The 18,785-nt window shown below is 24.5% G+C and overlaps 1 protein-coding gene across 2 annotated transcripts in view; it reads right to left on the bottom strand.

Moving 5' to 3' along the window:
- The window catches only part of LOC129618803 (teneurin-a), a 364,957-nt gene that overhangs the window by 294,178 nt on the left and 51,994 nt on the right, over positions 1–18,785 (bottom strand). For both annotated transcript variants that reach the window (XM_055533811.1, XM_055533812.1), the window contains exons 3-5: positions 16,087–17,835; positions 10,683–10,877; positions 7,444–7,653 (exon numbers count right to left, since the gene is read on the bottom strand). In XM_055533811.1, the coding sequence (XP_055389786.1) occupies positions 7,444–7,653; positions 10,683–10,877; positions 16,087–17,835 (2,154 nt within the window). The remainder of the gene's footprint in view (positions 1–7,443; positions 7,654–10,682; positions 10,878–16,086; positions 17,836–18,785) is intronic.

Raw genomic sequence — 18,785 nt, 5'->3', positions numbered from 1 at the left:
TTTTTTTTATTCTTGTATGTGAGAATAAATAAGTGTTATTGCTATATTGTATGTAAACATTATGCAAAAGTGTAGTACAGTTTGCGGTATTATAAATTCTCAACTTTTTATGCATGTACGTCATAAAATTATAAGAAAATATGTAAAAAAAAAACACGAAGAACATTAAGAGGAGAAACTTTTTTAAGTGATGTCCTTGAAGATATAAGAAAACATAAAAATTAAAAAATCAAAGATGGAAAAAAGAAAAAAAAAATAGTTATTGAAAAATTTTAAAATAGTAGAACATTTATAATAGTAACAGAATAATAAGGTACGTGTAAATGGAAAGCAGAATAGATATGAGAAATAAAAAAAAACTGTTAGAGAGAGAGCGAAGAAGATTCGAGATTTTGAGCGCAGTATACGAGACTTATTCGTTTTTTCTCTTATTTATACTGCCAAGGGATTTGAAAATCTTCTTCCCTTTTTTCGATTGAATTTTTTTTTTTGGTTGTTTTTTGCAATGCGTTTAATATTGCATTGCATTCACATTATTTTTAGATGTGTATGTTCGCGTAGCGTATACACATACGAGCATTTTCAAACAAGAATCAATCAATAATATTAATGAATTTCTTCGAATACTTGAATTTTGTTATATAATACGTATATTTAGTATAACATGTTTATGTACTTGTTACAAAATTTAAGTGAATTGACACAAGAATGCAGTATAGCATATACATACATAATTAATGACAGCGAATTGAAGTTATTGTGAATTTTTTTTGGCATTTTTGCACATAAAAAAATAGTTGATAAATTTTTTTTTGGCAAGATTGATATTAGCTATATTTTAATATTTAAAACTTGTTCCTGTTTGATATTTAAAGGAATTTTATTTATAATTAATTTTTTTTTAACAAAAATGGAAAATAATTATTATAATATTATATACGTATAGGTACATCACTCATGTCGCATATATCGTAAAGCATGTATGAGTATGAATAAGCTTACGGCAACAAAATTTTGTATAAGTGTAAGATTTTAAATGTATTAATGATTTTCGAATAAAATTCAATCACTGTCGAATAAATAATTATTTAAAAGAGTTAGTGAAATTATTAACAATTTTTAAATTGCCATTTTATGCAAAATAAAGTTAACGATTCAAATATAAATTAATTTTTTAATTTACACATAATATACAAACGGAGAAAATTTTATCTATATTAAAAAGTGATCAATGAAAGAATCGAAAATAAATGAGCTTTATAAGAAAATTAATGGATTTTTATTTTAAAAAATGTGTTTTTAAATTTTTAATTAAATAATTTTTATTAAGAAATCCTGGAATTATTTGAAAATCATATTGTTCTCTTTTTGTCTCGGATAAAGATATAAAATTCAATCTTGAATAAAACTTAATTATCATAATGAATTATGTAATAGTATGATGCAGAACAATCGTCGGCAAACTTTTGTGGGTTGTGAGCAAATATATACTATGCGAGTATGGGTATGACCAACTCGAGGTTCTTGCATTATAATATATCTGCAAGAAGAAATTACATTTTCAACTAACTTTATTTTTGCTTTGTTTTGACTTGAATCGCACTTTGTCAACAGCTGATATAGAGGGAGATACGTTTAAAATTTTTTACTAACATTAATACAGTTTAAGTTTACTTTAATATTTATCTCAATAATTATTGTTTTTCTCAATCTCAATATTATCTCAATCTTTATTAATCTCAATATTATTGTTTTATGTTTTTCGCACCTAGAGAAGATCAAAAGTTTTCGATGACAAAAAAAATAGTTCAATATATTAAATTTTGTATCGTTTTGTGAGTATTACTTATTCGAGACTCAAACCTTTTATGAACTTTGTTAATATTTTAATTGTATTGAATTTGAAAAACTAATTTTCATTTGAATATTAACATTTTGTTGTCAAAGAGTATTTTGTCATTTGCTTTCTAAATAATTCGAAGAAGAATTTATGACCAGTTTCTAATAAAAGGAACATGTTTTAAATTAAATAGTGTGAATTAAAATAATAGAACATGAATATCGGTGATTTACTGAAAAAAAATCTCAGATAGAAGCAGAAATTTTTGTATAAGAAGGATAATTCCTATATACAGTGTCTCACAGTGAAAATGATGCAAGAAAAAAAATTTCGTTTTAGATAAAAAATTAATATAATGTTTTGAAAATTATTACTTTTTATCATTGATTCTTAAAGTACATTTGATTTCTAAGATAATAAAGAAAAAAAATATTGCATTACAAAAATAACAACAAAAATAACAACAAAAAATTAAAAAGATGTCCAAAATTCATCTCACAGTGAAAATGATCCAAGCGGTAAAATTTTATGTAAAAAAGAGTTCTGCCCTTGTTGGAGCCATTTTTTTTTGTATTTATGTAAGATTCGATATTGATCCTTTATATTTAGTGTTTTAATAAGTTAAGCTCTAATTAAAAATAGAGTGATTGGGTATTTTACATAATGGGTAAACACACTACTTTCGAAGAAAGAGAATTGATATTGCATCATTTAGGAAATGGCAAGACCCAAAGAGAAATAAGTGAAATTATAAACAAACCACACTCAACTATCCAACATATCATTGAAAGGTATGAAAAAGAGAATAGAGTAGTAAGTAAACAAAAATGCCAGTTAAAAAAAAATCTTCAACTCTACAGATGGATGGTCGATATTATGGAAAGTCCGAGAAAACTCAAAGTTAAGTGCACCAAAAATATCAGCTGAGGCGGAAATATAATTAGGCAAACAACGCAATGCTGAAACAGTAAGAAGGGTCCTAAGGAGTAATTATTTTCACGACAAAATAGCAAGAAATAGACCTATGTTGAGAAATCAAAATTTACAATCGAGATTGCAATTTGCTAAAGAGCACATTAACAAAGTTTTTGAATATTGTAGCGCTGTGCTGTGTGCTGACGAGAAAAAATTTATAATTTTTTTATCAGATGGGAAGATTACTGTGTAGAGAAAACCTAATCAAGCCCTTAAAACGTCTAACATTAACAAAACAGTTAAACATGGTGGTGGCCGTGTTTGCGTATGGGATTGTATATCATCTGCCGGTACCGGAAATCTAAAATTTATCGAAGGTAATATGGATGCAACAATGTATTTGAATATTTTAAAAGAAAATCTTGCAAGCAGCGTAGAAAAATTGGGAATCGGCAGACACTATCAGTGTTACTAGAACAACGATCCGAAGCACACAGCACATAATGTAAAGTCATGGCTCCTTTATAATTACTCACATGTCATAAAAACCCCTGCGCAGTCTCCTGATCTTAATGTCATTAAAAATTTGTGGAGTTTGTTAGAAAAAGAGGTTCGAAAGCACAAAATTTCAAATAAAAGAAATCTTAAGGCAGCTATACATGAAGAGTTTCAAAAAATTGAACCATCTTACCCCACCAACCTCATTAGATCCATTCCAAAGAGACTTAAAGCTGTCTTAGAAAATAAAGAAGGATCTATAGATTATTAATTTATAATTTAATCACTTGCAATAAGAAGCTAGGCTTTGTAGTTGTAAATGAAAATACTTTGCATCATTTTCACTGTGAGATGAATTATTGACATTTTTTATGTTTTTTGTTATTATTTTTGTTATAGTTGTTAGAATGAAATAATTTTTTTTTATTTTGTTGAAAATTGAATGTACCCTAAGAATGAATGTTAAAAAATAATAATTTTAAAACCGTTTTGTCAAATTTTTATTTAAATCAAAAATTTTTTTCTTGCATCATTTTGACTGTGAGACACTGTAAATGAATTCAGCACTCTATTTTTAATATTTTTGCTTCAAATAGCTCGAATTTTATGAAATTTTGTGGCTAAAAGAAATATCAACAATTTCGTATTCAATTCTTTAAGTGAAATGAACAGTTTTCAATAAAAAAATTCAAATTTTTGAAATTTAATTTTAAAAAATTATCATTTAAAATTAATTAAAATTGTTATCCTTTTCATTGGTAATACCCGAATAATTACCTAAAGGTATGCATAATTTGCAAAATTAATTTATTATTGCAAAAGTGTATTAAAAATTTCTCATATATCTACTTATACCCTAATATACAAAAGTAAAAGTTCAACTTTTAAGAACAGGAATATAATAAATTTTTTATTCATTTTCTTATATTTCGCATTATTGTTTTTTTTTTCTTTTTTGGGATTATTTTTAAGACAAAACTTCAAGTATAAATTTTTAAAAGATTGCAACCTAAATCACTATTTTTCTTTTTATAATCAATGATTATGCAAAAAGTTTTTGTTTTTTTTTTCTGGTAGCAAATTTTTTATAGTTTTTCTGTTTTATTTTTTTAATGTTATTTTTGGCATAGTTTTGGTATTGTAAAAATAACTTTTAATTATTGGGATTGAACTAGAAAGAAAAAGAAATTAATTGTTTTTTTTTTTTTTGGTAGATAAATTATGTACAATATTGTATACATATAAAAGTTATTTATACATTATACACATATAATTATATAAGTCTACAGCAGCGCTACCAAGAGTGAAGATTTTTCTTCAAAGTGAAGGGGTTTTGATTATATTTTTTGTGCAAAACTTCAAAATTAGTTTTTTGAAATTTTTAAATTTTACATAATATAAAAATATCTTCAATATGAAGATTTTTTACTGCTACTGAAGTTTTTGAGAATTGAAATTTTCTACACTCTTTTCCATATTTTCCAAAGTTTACAAAAAAAACATTTTAACCAAAAAGTTATTCTCATGGGCAATGCATGGTAACGCTACATGCATGACAGAAAATTTTTGATATTCTCCGCTACAATTAATTCTTAATTAGTCGGCTTGGTGCATTAACTAAATGAGAGTATGATTTATAACATTTTATGTCATCGTGAATGCCATTAGTTTCCCTTTTTGGTATTTGATTTAGTTCGAATTGAAATCGTGATATTTTCGCTTACTATACGTACTTCTTTTTACAAGTAGTTTGTGCAAGTAGTCTTTCTAATTTACAATTTAAGACCTCAAAGGGTTCAAGAAAATTTTTTTTCGAATTTCTAAAATGATGATTTTATTTTAAAAAAAAATAAAAATATTCGGATTTGGCAGCACTGGTGTATAGCTACATAATATTGGGGTTAAAACAAATTTTCTTCCTTAAAATTTATTAGAATAAGTTTTATTATGTAGTAAAAATGAATAATGGAATTTTTTTTTGTTTTTGGAAATTTCTTATGAATTAATTTTATTTAAAAAATTTTAAATTATTTTCATTTTTACATTGGAATTATTTAAAATTTAAAGAGTGTGTGTGAGTGTTTCAAATAAATTTTAAAGCTTTTAATATTTTGTATACTATTAATTTAATTTAAGATTTTGTTCTGCATTATAGATACAAGTATATAAAGAATGCAATTTATTTAAAAAAGTAATATATTAAAATTTATTTATTAATATATAAATATGCTTACATACATATATATATATATATTCGGTTATACATAAATAGATTCATAAAGTTTTAAAATATCATGTATTTTATTTTATAATTTGAATGAAATACTTATTTTAAAGAGAAAGTTATCATATAAATAACAGAGAATTTTTGTGTACATATGCATTTACAAAAAAAAATATTTTTGTATAAAATATTGTAAATGCAATTTAACATTATTGAGAAAGAGAATAGGTCAATATGTCGTCAGAAACAAATTATATTGCAATATATAAAGTTATTTAAACAGTATTTAATTGTGTCTAATAAATATTAAAAACTTTAAAGGAAAAGCACAATAAAGAAACTAGAACTTTAATTTAAAGTTTTGTATAATGGTAAATGTGTTATGGTATATTAAGTAAATTAATTATTTAAAATAATAATAAACGACTTAGGATTAATGTGTACATAGTGCTGCATTTCACTTTTATAAGTTTTTTTTTGGGAGGTTTTTTGACTTTATTGGAAGATTTGCAAAGTAAAGGTTTACTGATTTTAAAAATAAATCTGATATAGTTTTTTAACCTTTTCTACCGTTTTAAACTTATAATCTAATTAATGAAGTATAGCACCTGAAATTGAATGATTACAATATAAGTTGTCTTCCGAATTTATATAAATCGGATAAAGTTCACAGAATTTTCTTATAATAAAAGAATGTTCTATGGATATTGTCTGTAATGTTCCTAAAAAATATTCATATAAATCAATTGAAATATTTTAACTGGAAATCTGGGCAAATAATGGTTTAAATCAATAATTAATTCTCGATAAAGAATGTTTTGAAAGAATATAAAATTTAGAGTTTTAATTCAAATATTACGCACGAAACGGAATTTTCATTAAAATTAAAACTCATATTACATGTATTTTTGGAAACAGTAAATATGAATTAAACTCTAAAAAATGAATGAAATTTACTAAATGTATTAAATAAAATGTACATACTTAAGAATAATGTTATTTATTTGGTCACCCTGCATCACCCTGTTACTTAATTAAATTACATTGTTGCATTTTAATTTCTAATTTTTTAGCATAATTTTAGGTGCAGAGGTAATGAAATTACCTAATGTATTTACTAAAGACAAAATAGAAAATTAGAGTTAAGAAAAATTTTTAAGTTTGGGAATTTTGAATTTGGGGTGGCAGTTTTGTATTAAAAAATATCGTAAATAATTACGATATTTCAAATATCGTTAACAATTTTTGTTTGACAAAATTGACTAGTGCTTCTTTTTCTTAGCTTATTTTAAGCTTTAGGGAGAAAATCAACCTCAGGTAACTTTTTAAACACATCTATTGCTAAACAAACTTAATGCATATAAAACAAATAAGTGTCATTTTTAGGATCGAAAAAGAAAAGCAAAGAAAAACTTGATAAAAATTTGCTAATTTAATTTTTTCAATCTTCCAAGATTTAATTTAAGTGAAATGCAATATTCGATCTCGATTTATGATTTACTTTACTTTTAATCAAATCTAAGGATTATTTTATAAAAATAAAATAAAAATAGAAGTAGATATTCAAAATTTAAGAGCAATGAGTGCAGAACAAGTACTTCTTTGTTTTCTTAAAAATAAACAGAACAATTTCAATTCGTTTATGGTTTTCATTTGAACAACAAATCAATTGAAATTTCTCCATTTCGAATAATAATAATAATACAAACCTTTATTATCCTATCAGATTTCTTTTCAATCAACAATATTTCCCTAAAACATAATATGTATGTCATATACAAAACTATACCCAGATATAATCTAAGAAATTGTAAAGGTGATTTAAAGAACGATGACTCATGCTCTAATGGATATTGAATAAAATTTTTTTTTTTTTTAAGTTTTTTATTCTCCATTATTATTTTGTCTTTTCCTTTTTTTTTGTAAACTATATTCTTATTTTTCATTTTAATAAAATTACACTTACCTTGAGAACAATCTGGTCCAGTCCAATGACGTTCACAATCGCATTGTCCTGTTTCTAAGTCATATGTACCATGTTCAGAACAACCAGGTAAACATTGATATACTTGTTGATCAATTGTACCACAATCTTCACCTTGCCACCCAGCTTTACAATAACATTGTCCAGAAACACATGTACCATGACCTGAACATGATGGATCTATGCAATCACCTATATTATTATGTTTTTAAAGAATCAAAGTAGAAAAAATGGGGTTGTAGAAAGTTTTCTTTTATAATATTGAAATCACCATAAAAATTGTGTGATTTACTGAATGAAATAATACTAAAAAAAATATATATAAAAGAATAATAGAAGAACAATAAAAATAATACCCTCATTTTAAAGAATATACTTAGTAGATAAGAATAAGAATAAAATTAAAAAAAGAAATAAATAAAATAATCAACGTGAAAGATAATATTAAATTAAATAAAATTCTGGTATTTTAAATATATTGGATTTAATTTAAAATTGCATATTTCAAGGAGAATTCATTGCTTTCTCTATTACAGATAATAATTTTTTTTGCAAAGTAATGCAAAATGTTTTTAAAAGAATTTCAAACTTCTCGAATCAGTGAAATTTATTCTTATATTTTATACTATTCGTATGCTTGCGGTAAGATCAAAATTGATTTGTCTTTTAATAGCCATTATTAGCACTTTTCCAAAAAATTTTTTGAAAAAAGTGCTTATTAGTTTCACTCTGTCCGTCCGTCCGTCCGTCCGTCCGTGGACACTTTTTTTGTTTACAAAACTTCTACAGCCTTTAAGATAGAAAGCTGAAATTTCATACGTACATAGATCTTCACTAGAAACTTATTTCCGTAGAACAAAATTTTTACCTATCTCCCCCCCTCTAGAAGTTATACCCCCCCAAACCCTAAAAATGGCCTTTTTTAAATATTTGTTGCAATGAAACCATAAGCATTTTTGAAATTTTGCAAACGCAGAAAGGCAGTAGCTTGCTTCCCCTAGCGCGATATACTATAGTTAAACTTTAGAAAAACAAAATGGCCGTTCAAATTTACCGTTATCTAAAGTCCTTTTTTTCCAAATTTTTGATGTCATTTTTCTTCTAGACCCTAGTTCATTTCGTTAGAAGAAAATTTTTTTCCATCTCCACCCCCTCTCAAGTTATCACCTCTTAAAATTCGTAAAATTTGAATTTTTGACTCCTTATATTATAACGTAAAAAGCTAACGGTAAATTCCATGAAATTAAAAAATATAATTATTTTTCTTAACTCACACAATTAACCCTTAAAATCGAGCATTATGTTAACCCCATTTTATATTAATTTTTGCTTTATTTCAAACATTTCATATATGCGTCATCCTAAATATATGCAATTCTAGAAATAGTTTTGTATATGAATGAAAATAATTTTAATAGTTTGATAGGTATACATAGACTGTATTTAAAAGCAGAATTTTCAGTTGTTGAAGGGAAAAGTGCTACAATACAAACCATTGGTTTGACCCAACTTTATTTTTATTAAATTTCAGTTGTATTTCAATTATTGCTGATGCTTATTATTTTATAGCTAGCTATTTCGCAAATTTAAAATTGTCCTTGATTTTTTTTGAAAATGAAATTTTTAAGAATTTTTAATTATTTTTCTTTCAGTGTAAGTAGGTAATTTTAAACAAAGTGAAAAGGAAAAATTTTGACCTTTTATTTCATGTAAGTGAAGGTTCCACTGTTTTCTTCTTTTGCAATATTTTAGGAAATCACGATAATAAATTTTATTGATTAAATTTTTTGAACAATAAAATTCAAAATTTCTGCTTTTATTCATTGAAATTTTAAAATTTCTGAACGATTCAAAGGATATTAATTATTATTAGCATTAATTTTATCATTAAAGTAAAGTAATTACCGAATTATGTAATATTATTTGAATTATTTTGTTAAAATAATTTGGGAAATAGTTTTAGTCTTCAGATAAAGCTCGAATGCTCGAATTCATGGAATTTTTACAATAATAATAATAATAACTTTTTGCCTGATATTTAAAAATGCTCAATGTATTGAGCTTCGTTATTAATAGAGTATTTTTAAAATAAGAATGCTTTATATTCATAAAATAATATAAAAATTCGGAATTCAGAACTTTTTACCCGCTTTTATAAATTGGCTATTAAAATGCCTAAGATGGGTTTTATAGGTGATATAATAAAATCAAATAATTGCATCACGAATAGGATCTGCACTTCTCAAAATTATCAGTTTAATCCTAATTTAATCAAATGCTTCATATTTAATACATAGAAATAACCTACGGATTAAATGTAAAATACCTTAATTCTTGCATAATTCTAGAAAAATATTCAAAAATTGGAATTTGAGAAAAATTGTTTTCAAAATTATTTGCTCTTTATGAATCAAAAAATTTTAATAAAGTTTTCAAATTTTTAAATTTAAAGAAATAAAATATTTTTAATATTAAACTAAAATATTCTCATTAAAAGTTTCTTACTAATGAATAAGTAGCGAAATACTTTAAGTACTTTAAATTGAAATTGAATTCATATGATGTTCCTTTCAACTAAAGTTAGAAACTTAAAATAATAAAATTACTTTGATTCGGTTTTGCTTAACTATAATATTCAAAATAAATGAATTTACATTTTATATTATACTAGAAAACCAAAATATGAGATTGTGTTAGTAATCGTATTTATGTTTTTCTATATAACTTATACTAACCTTTTCAAACCTTTGATAAAATTATTCCCTATGAGGATGAAGATAAAGAAATGTTATACAATTGCATTTGCATGCCACTGCATATAAAAATCTTTTTCTAACAACCAAAACAAAAACAAAAGACGGGAAAATTTTTGAAGCCAGTAAGATAGAAGAGCACAAAATTTTAGTTACAAGAGCAACAAGAACACGAAAAAAAACGCGAAAAGGATAATTTTTTTTTTATATTTGCTTACTTATTTAAAATAAAAATTATTATTAAACCAGAGAAAAAAAATTTTTTTGAATAAATTTTTTTTTTGAAACAAAAAACCAAAAATAAATAAAATTATTATGAAAAAACAAAAAATCCGGAAAAAAAATTAAAATGTAAAAAGTAACTTTAAAAAAAAAAAAAAAATTACAGAAAATGTTGTTGTTAAAACGAAAGAAAAATTGTTAAAACAACAACTAAAAAAAAAAAAACATTCTGTATTTTATACTTACGTTGATCACAGAATGGACCTTTCCAGCCACGTTCGCAATGGCATTCACCTTCAATACAACGTCCATGATTTGTACAACTTGGTACTTCACATTCACCAGATGGTATATCACATTCAGCACCTTTCCAACCTTCTTCACAATGGCATATACCGCCACCATAATGACCATGAGCTGAACATAGAACAGGGCAAACACCTTTTATATTTTTTTTGTTGTTGTTTTTTATTATAATTTGCATTTTTTGTTTGTTTGTTACGAATTTGAAATTAATTCAGAAAACGAGCACAAAAAAGTTATGTTTAATGTTTTTGTTTTTTTTTTTGATATTTTTGCAACCATGTTGAATTTTTTTTTATCAATTCATTCCATATAGTTTTCATGTATTAACGTACATTCAAACACACGTGTTGTGAAAAAATAAAAATGGACCCAATTTAGTGATGGGTTTTTCATTTTTTGTGTTTTCGTTTTTCATTTCATTTTATACGTTGATGTTGTTTTTTGCACAAGGATTTTGTTTTTTTTTTTTTTTTTCAAATGGTTGTTTTTGTTGTTGTTGCATTTATGTGTTGTTAATTTAACATAATGTTATTGTTTTTGTTGTGCAAGGGATTTTTTTTTACGAAGTTGTCGAGTATATTTTTGTAATTTTTTTTTTTTTTTACGGTTACATTTTAAGTTTATGTGAGAGTTGAAGATTTTGTCGTTGTTGAAATTTTTTGTTTTTTGTATGCGCCCAGCCAGGTTGATCAAGTGAATGGAAGAATAAATATAACGATGATGTATGCACAGTATATGAGGGTTAAATTACAAAATGTGGCACATAGCAGTTTTAAAGTTCCGGTAGAAAAAATATGCATAAGGAGAAAAAGAAAAGAAGAAAAAAATGTTTTTTTTTTTTTTAGTTTAATTCACGTAATTTACTTTTTTTTTTCAAATTTACATTTTATATTTTGCACATATATACATGATATTTATATGTATATACACGAATGTATAAAAATTAATATTATATAATATGAAAAAAATTTTAATTTATGTTAATTACTGAAACAAAAAAGCATATATATACATACTTACACACAAATATAGAAAAAATTAGGGTTTATAATCTGGGAGAAAAAAAAACAAAGCAAAACACAAAAATAATAACAATCCGAAACCACTTAGATTTGCTTTAAAAGTTAAAATGTAACTTTGCTTTTGTTTTTGGGTTTACAAAACTAAAAATAATTTAAATATTTTTAATTTGATTATAACTTTAGTTTATAATTACATATTTGACTTTATATACCAAACAAAAAAAAAAAATTTAATTAAGGAGTGAAACAAAAGATTTTCAAACTTGTTTTTTAAATGTTTAAATTTTTGAAATTTAAATATTTTTTGGTTTATATAAGAAGTTGCAAAATTCACTTAAAAACTAACACGAAAAATTCCTGAATTAAATATTTTCTATAAATAGAAATTAAAAATAAACGCATTAGATTGTAATTTAATTGCATAAAAAGTGAAAACGGCATAGGTTATTGGCATTACATGAATCTCTTTTAAAAAATAAGAGAAAATTTCTGAATAATTAAATTTTAAGAGAACAATATTATTGTAAATGATTTCTCTAAAAAGAAGGTGTATGCAATTTTATTTTAAATTTCTTATTAATTTTATATTCAATAATTTTATAGTCAATTATTTTAAATTCATTTTCTTTTTCTATATCTATACTCATATATATACATATGTACATTATTTAAGAATTTAGAATTCTTTTAAAGAAAATTAATTAAGATGCAATTACTTGCATGGTGAATTATATTATTTACGGCAATGCTACAACATTCAAAATATATACTCACAAAAGAATACAGAGATGAGAGAAGATGCCAAATTTTAAGATTTGGAAATAACGATGTTATTTAAGAGACAATAACAAAGAAATTAAACTTCAATTTAAACAATCAAACCATTCTAGTAATGAAAATTTTGTATATAAACTTACGAATTAAAAAACACTATACATTATGAAAATTTTTATAAAAATAATTAGAATTTTAATAATTTCTTGAGGCACTAATAAAATTGTAGAAGAATTTAATATTTACTATTTTCAAAATTCTTACGATATTCCAATTGGACAGTGCTGTTGCACTGTGTCCATTTAAACATTTCTCATATTTCGCTTCCAAAATTAATTTTATTTAAATTTCATAATTACACTATTAATTTTTTATATTTCACATAAAAATAATAAATTACATATATGTATACATGAATATGATATTTATATTCAGATTTATTTATGAAAAAAAATTTGTTTGCAAATATGTGATTAAATTAAAGCAAGTTAATTGAATGAAATTTTTGCAATTTTTTTCCTTTTTATTTTATTTAATTAAAAACAAATGGAAATTAAATTTGACCTAATTTAATTCAACAATGAATTCAACAATTTAAAAAGAAAAAAAATTATTTCATATTTAATTCAAAAAATTTCTCTCTTCAATTATAACAGTAGTTAGTGGAGTTTGTTGGACGGTTAGTAGTTGAATAAGAATAGATTTCCAATATAGGATTACGTTAAAACGTACACTCTTGTATAGCCATGTCGGCTGACAATGTTATGTTAACAACTATTAATCAAAGATTTCAAAGTTATATACTCATCCTTTTTGATGCCTTTTTTCTCACGAAGCATGGAAAACTAATTCAATTTGAATGAGAAAAATATTTTATAAAAACAAAAGTTATTTCTTATAGCAATCTAAGCATCTTGTATATAATTTAAAAGTACTCTTGAAATACAATATCAAGATACTTAAAGCATTGCTTAATTAAACATCACTGTGGTGTGCAAGTTAACATAAAAAGTTCTATATAGCTACAACGAAAGAAGTACTAAGAAAATGACTCTTTTTATTCTTACTTCTGTAACAAGAATTTAAATCTTGTCTAATTTTTCATTGTATTTTAAATAAGGACAACTAAATCTAAAGGCTGAAGTGACAGACACACATCATGAATATAAAGATAAGAAGTTATATGAACATTAAAATTGATCAAATCATCTAAAAGAGCGTTATCTTTCAGAGAATACCATAACATGTGGCAGAATTTCACTTTTATACTTTTATCTCTACACAACAACATCATATTGTAGACAACTTTAATCTATTTTTGTTATACAAAATCTCAAGATGAATTTAAGCTATTGTTATAACATTTATTATCAAATATTTTTAAGTAATTGTTGTATATAAAATTAAAAGAACAATTGCATCAAAATTATTTCATTGGTTTACTTTTGTTAAAACAAAAAGATAGAAAATTATACAATATAAAATAATCTGAAGATAGTCTTCTCTTTCAAGGATATTTAAAAAAAAGTAAAGAACGAGACGGCTTTTAAAATTAAAGTAAATATTATCTGTTAATCGTGCAAGTATCTAATAGGCTTCAAGCATGAATGTACACTTTCACTGTATCACCCATTTTAAAAGGTATACACAGTATTACAGAAAATTTTTATTTTGAAAAATGACTGTATAACTTTAATGTAATATTCATTTAATTTTACAAGGAGCAAGGACGCATTACATGCTATTTTAAATATACTGAATGCATAATGGTATTCATATATGTATATAATTAAACCACTCACATAAATAATATTATCAAAACAAAAGAATTTGAAAACATAATGGATGTATATAGTTTTATATATAAAACATATATACAAAAGAGAAAGTATCCTTGAATTGAGTTGAATTGAATGATCAAAAATATTACGATAAAAACGTATTCGAGGCTTCTTGAAATAAGCAAATACCATGTTGTATAAGTGAGTGATAGCGTTATGCATATTATGCTACGATGATTGCTTTATATATATATATATATAATATTAAAAGTATAAAAGATACCATTATAATATTTATGTAATATAAAATGTTAAGAAATAATATGGAATCATATCTGTATGTAGATTCATTTAGAATGTTTACCCCCGCATTGTATACAGTCATTTAATTTATAAAATTGCTATTGATGTTGTTTCATATGTTATTTATGTTTGTTGATATATACTTTTAAAAAATTCATCACTTTGAAATAATTCAAAAAATTGTTTTCCTTACAATTTAAGAGTCGATTGAAGAATTCTATGTATGCGATGCTCAGTCTGATGAGAGTCTTATTTCTCATTTTTGTTTTCCCTTTTTATTTTTCTCTGCTCCATAATAAATGTTTTAATTTAGCAGCAAGAATTTGTTGCGTTGTTTATAAAGATAGGGTTGAAATATGCTATATGGAAGAACATTGAGAAGATTTGTTTATGAAGGTATTTAAGTACATGGTACATTGTTTTCCATATCGATTTTTTAATTGTTGATTGTCGTTCGCAAATAACTTGAAACGGTTTGTATGTATATGCTTGTTTTATAGAAGATAAACGTCTAAACGAGTGTTTAAAAATTTATAGAAAACAAAATTTGTATGGAGGTAAGAAATTCTTATACAAAATAATAATTAAAAAGTGGTGACATTAAATGACTTACTTGAAATATGTGTAGGTGGTTTGTCTTTTCTTTTAAAACAAGGGAATTATTATTTGAAGTGCTTGCAGTTTAGCTATTGATATTGTATATGTATTGGAATTTATTCGGTCGTAAACACCAAAACAATTTCATATTACACATATTAACAAAATATTTTCAATTAATATTAAGTATGTTAATATTTTATAATTTTATGTATAAGAAAGGGAAGGAAAAGTGTTCTTGCAATTATATTGCAATAAGATTCCATGGTTTTAAATAATGCAAAATATTCAAGATAGTAAAACGTTAGTCAACCATTTTTGAATACTGTAAGTTGAGGCTATTTCACTCGACATAATATTTAGAATTTAAAAATTTTTTAATCTTCACGGAGTCAAAATAAATATTCAATTAACAGGTATTATTTCTACCAATCCGAAACTTTTTCCTTGTCTTCTAAATTTTTGATGAAAATTAAATAATTATATTATATCGTGTAGGACAGTTCTAATTTAAGAGCAATTACTAAAATTGAAAGATTTGTGAAAATCTACAAATCCCTCTAAAACAAATTGGAAATTACTTCCTTCAAAAGCACTGGAGCACATAAAAATAAAGGAATATTTTAATAAAAACTTTGTTTGAAAGGTTATTAACCGTCTAACTCACTATAGTTGGTAAAACAATTTTATCTAAGCATATTTACATCTTTAATATCTTTATAGAGTACAAATTTTTCCCTTATTTACATTCTGATACCCTAAACTTTTTTATATATATGTATATATATGCTTTCCTGTTGATTTATGTGGAATTTTTTTAATTAAAAATTTAATTTAAAAAATAATTTTTTGCTTTTAAAAACTCACTCTTTGAACAATCAGCTCCTTGATAACCATCAATACAATCACATTTTCCCAAATAACAACTACCGCGACCAGAACAATCATTTGGACATGTTGTACTGACACCTTCAGCTTCCTCAACCAGTAAGGTTACTGTATGCGCAACTAATTCATCATTATATACAGATAAAAACCAAAGTCCTGTATCTAAATATTGTAATAATGATACGTTAACCATCATTGTATCCATATCTAATGCTGATAAACCATCAGATGATCTTTTTGTAATTTTATGCATTTTTCTTTTCGAAGACACTGACATTTTTCGTCTTCGTCTATTTAAATTATTTTCATTGCTATTTGTTTCACTATCATTGCTATCATCATCAATATCATGTAAATTAAAATCATCAATATCATCTTCATCATTGATATTATCAATTTCATCATCATCACTTTCATCAATATCATCGTCATCGTCATCATCATCATCGTCCAATATATCATCATTTATATCTTCAAATGTTGTTGTAATATCATCGCTATCATTTTCATCATCCAAATTTGATTTGAAAATTGTTTTGTCTGAAATTTTATTCTTTTGATTAACCATAAATGATGGTCTATATAGTGATGGTGGTGGCGGTGACATATGTTCACTGGAATTTCTATTTTTCTTATTACTGTTACTGTTGCTGTTACTATCGCTAGTATGATAATGATATTTTGCATTATAATTTTTATTCTTATTTCTATTTCTATTATTATTATTATCATTTCTTAATGTTTTTAAATCATCAGATAAAATATCAAAAAATTTTGCTTCATATTCACTTAAAGGCATTGAACTTCGTCCACCGACAGCTCCTTCATTTAATATATTTCTATTATCATTATTGTTGTTATAATTTCTATTATAATTGAAATTATCAATATCATTATCATCATTATCATTGGTATTAATAGTATGTGCATTATCTGAATTAATAATAATACTACGTCGGCTACGTCTTCTTTTACGTTTTAAGCTTCTATCAAGACGGCCAGCTTTAATAAATTCAACAAAATCATATTGTGTAACACTTGGTGCAACATTACGTCGACCATAAACAGCAAAACTGGCACCCCATGGTAATGTAAAATTTAATCGTATAAAAGTTTGATGTTTATTACGAAATTCTAAATTCCAAAATTGATATGGAGGGATTGTTGCATGATACATTTCATTTAAATCCTTTAATTGTACAAGTTGTGGCCATTTTAATTGCTGTTGTTGTGCTGTATATGATTGATCTTGTGGATGTAATAATTGTGGTTGATGTTGTGATAATAATGCTTGATTACCACCAACACCATTTTGTTGATTTAAATTTTGTAAACTATTACCATTTGCAGATATAATATGTTGTTGTAATTGTTGTTGTTGCTGTTGTTGTTGTTGTGGTAATATATTTTGTATACCATTTAAATTTTGATGACTATTTATATTATTTGAATTAATCGAATTACCAGTATTACCACCTAAATAACCATAACCACCACTAACGCCACCAACAGAAATACCACCAGGACCATTACCAATACCAGTAGTAAATGTACTACTACTACTTTGATCTGATGTACTGCTACTTGTTTGTGTTGAATCTTCTGTTGGTAATATTGTTGATCCACCAACACCAGATAATTGTTGTTGTTGATCATGTGGTATTGATTTAACATCTTGGACTAGGATACAATTTGATGAATCCAAATTTGGTTTCATAGAGCTAATAGCTGTAATGAGAAATTTAAATAATTTAATTAAAAAATAAGGAAGAGTAATTTAATTAATTTTTAAAATGAAAATAAAATCATTCTTCAATTAAAAATTTTTTATTTATACTCGTAAGTGTGTTTTGATTTTGTTTTCAAGGACGAAAAGAATACAAAAAAATTTTTTTGCTATATTCATAGATAACTAAATAAATGAAAACTGAAGGGAATACTTTTTTTGCCAAGGTTAAAGTAAATTAAAATGAAAAATGCGGATGTAAGTCCCAAGAACTTTTAATTTTCTCCCAATACGATAAAATTAATTTCCGTTTCAAAAATATTTTCTTAAAAAAAAAATAATAAAATTTCAATATTTTTTTTTTTTGAAGGAAAAACGAGTTAATCATTTTAATTTCGTATGACATCTCCAAACACACTTGGCATATACAAATATTTATATTTCATTCTCGTATATCTACACACATCGTTCATGTGTATATAAAGTAGAACATATGTGTATCACATAGTCATGTATGCGTAAATATAAAATATACAAAAAAAGCTTTTAAATTTAATATTCTGTCTCTTTTACTTATCATTTCTTTCATATATTTAATTTTTTGATTAATTCATTTCAAATTAATATTTTCCCAATGGAAAATCACAAAGCACACATATTGAAATCATGAAATTTAAAAAAAAAAGGAAAAAAAATTAATTTTATGCTAAAGAGAGAAATAAGAAGGAGAATTTGAAAAAAAACTTAATTTTATACGCAGAAGGGATGGAAAGAGGTGGCGAAATGATTTTCATAATATGAAGAGAATAAAGTATATAAGTATTTTAATTAAATATGTAAAATATATTCAAGAAAAAGCATTAAAATTTTGAATAAAAAATCATTCGATTGTGAGAAAGGGCTTAAATAGGCAAGAGAGAATGAGACGGATCGGCAAGAATACTGTACATTA

Source organism: Condylostylus longicornis, unplaced genomic scaffold (assembly GCF_029603195.1).
Source record: "Condylostylus longicornis isolate FDR11 unplaced genomic scaffold, ASM2960319v2 ptg000010l, whole genome shotgun sequence".
In the NCBI taxonomy this organism is placed as follows: domain Eukaryota; kingdom Metazoa; phylum Arthropoda; class Insecta; order Diptera; family Dolichopodidae; genus Condylostylus; species Condylostylus longicornis.
Note: the sequence above shows the minus strand (reverse complement) of the source record. Positions and strands in the feature narration are given on the sequence as shown.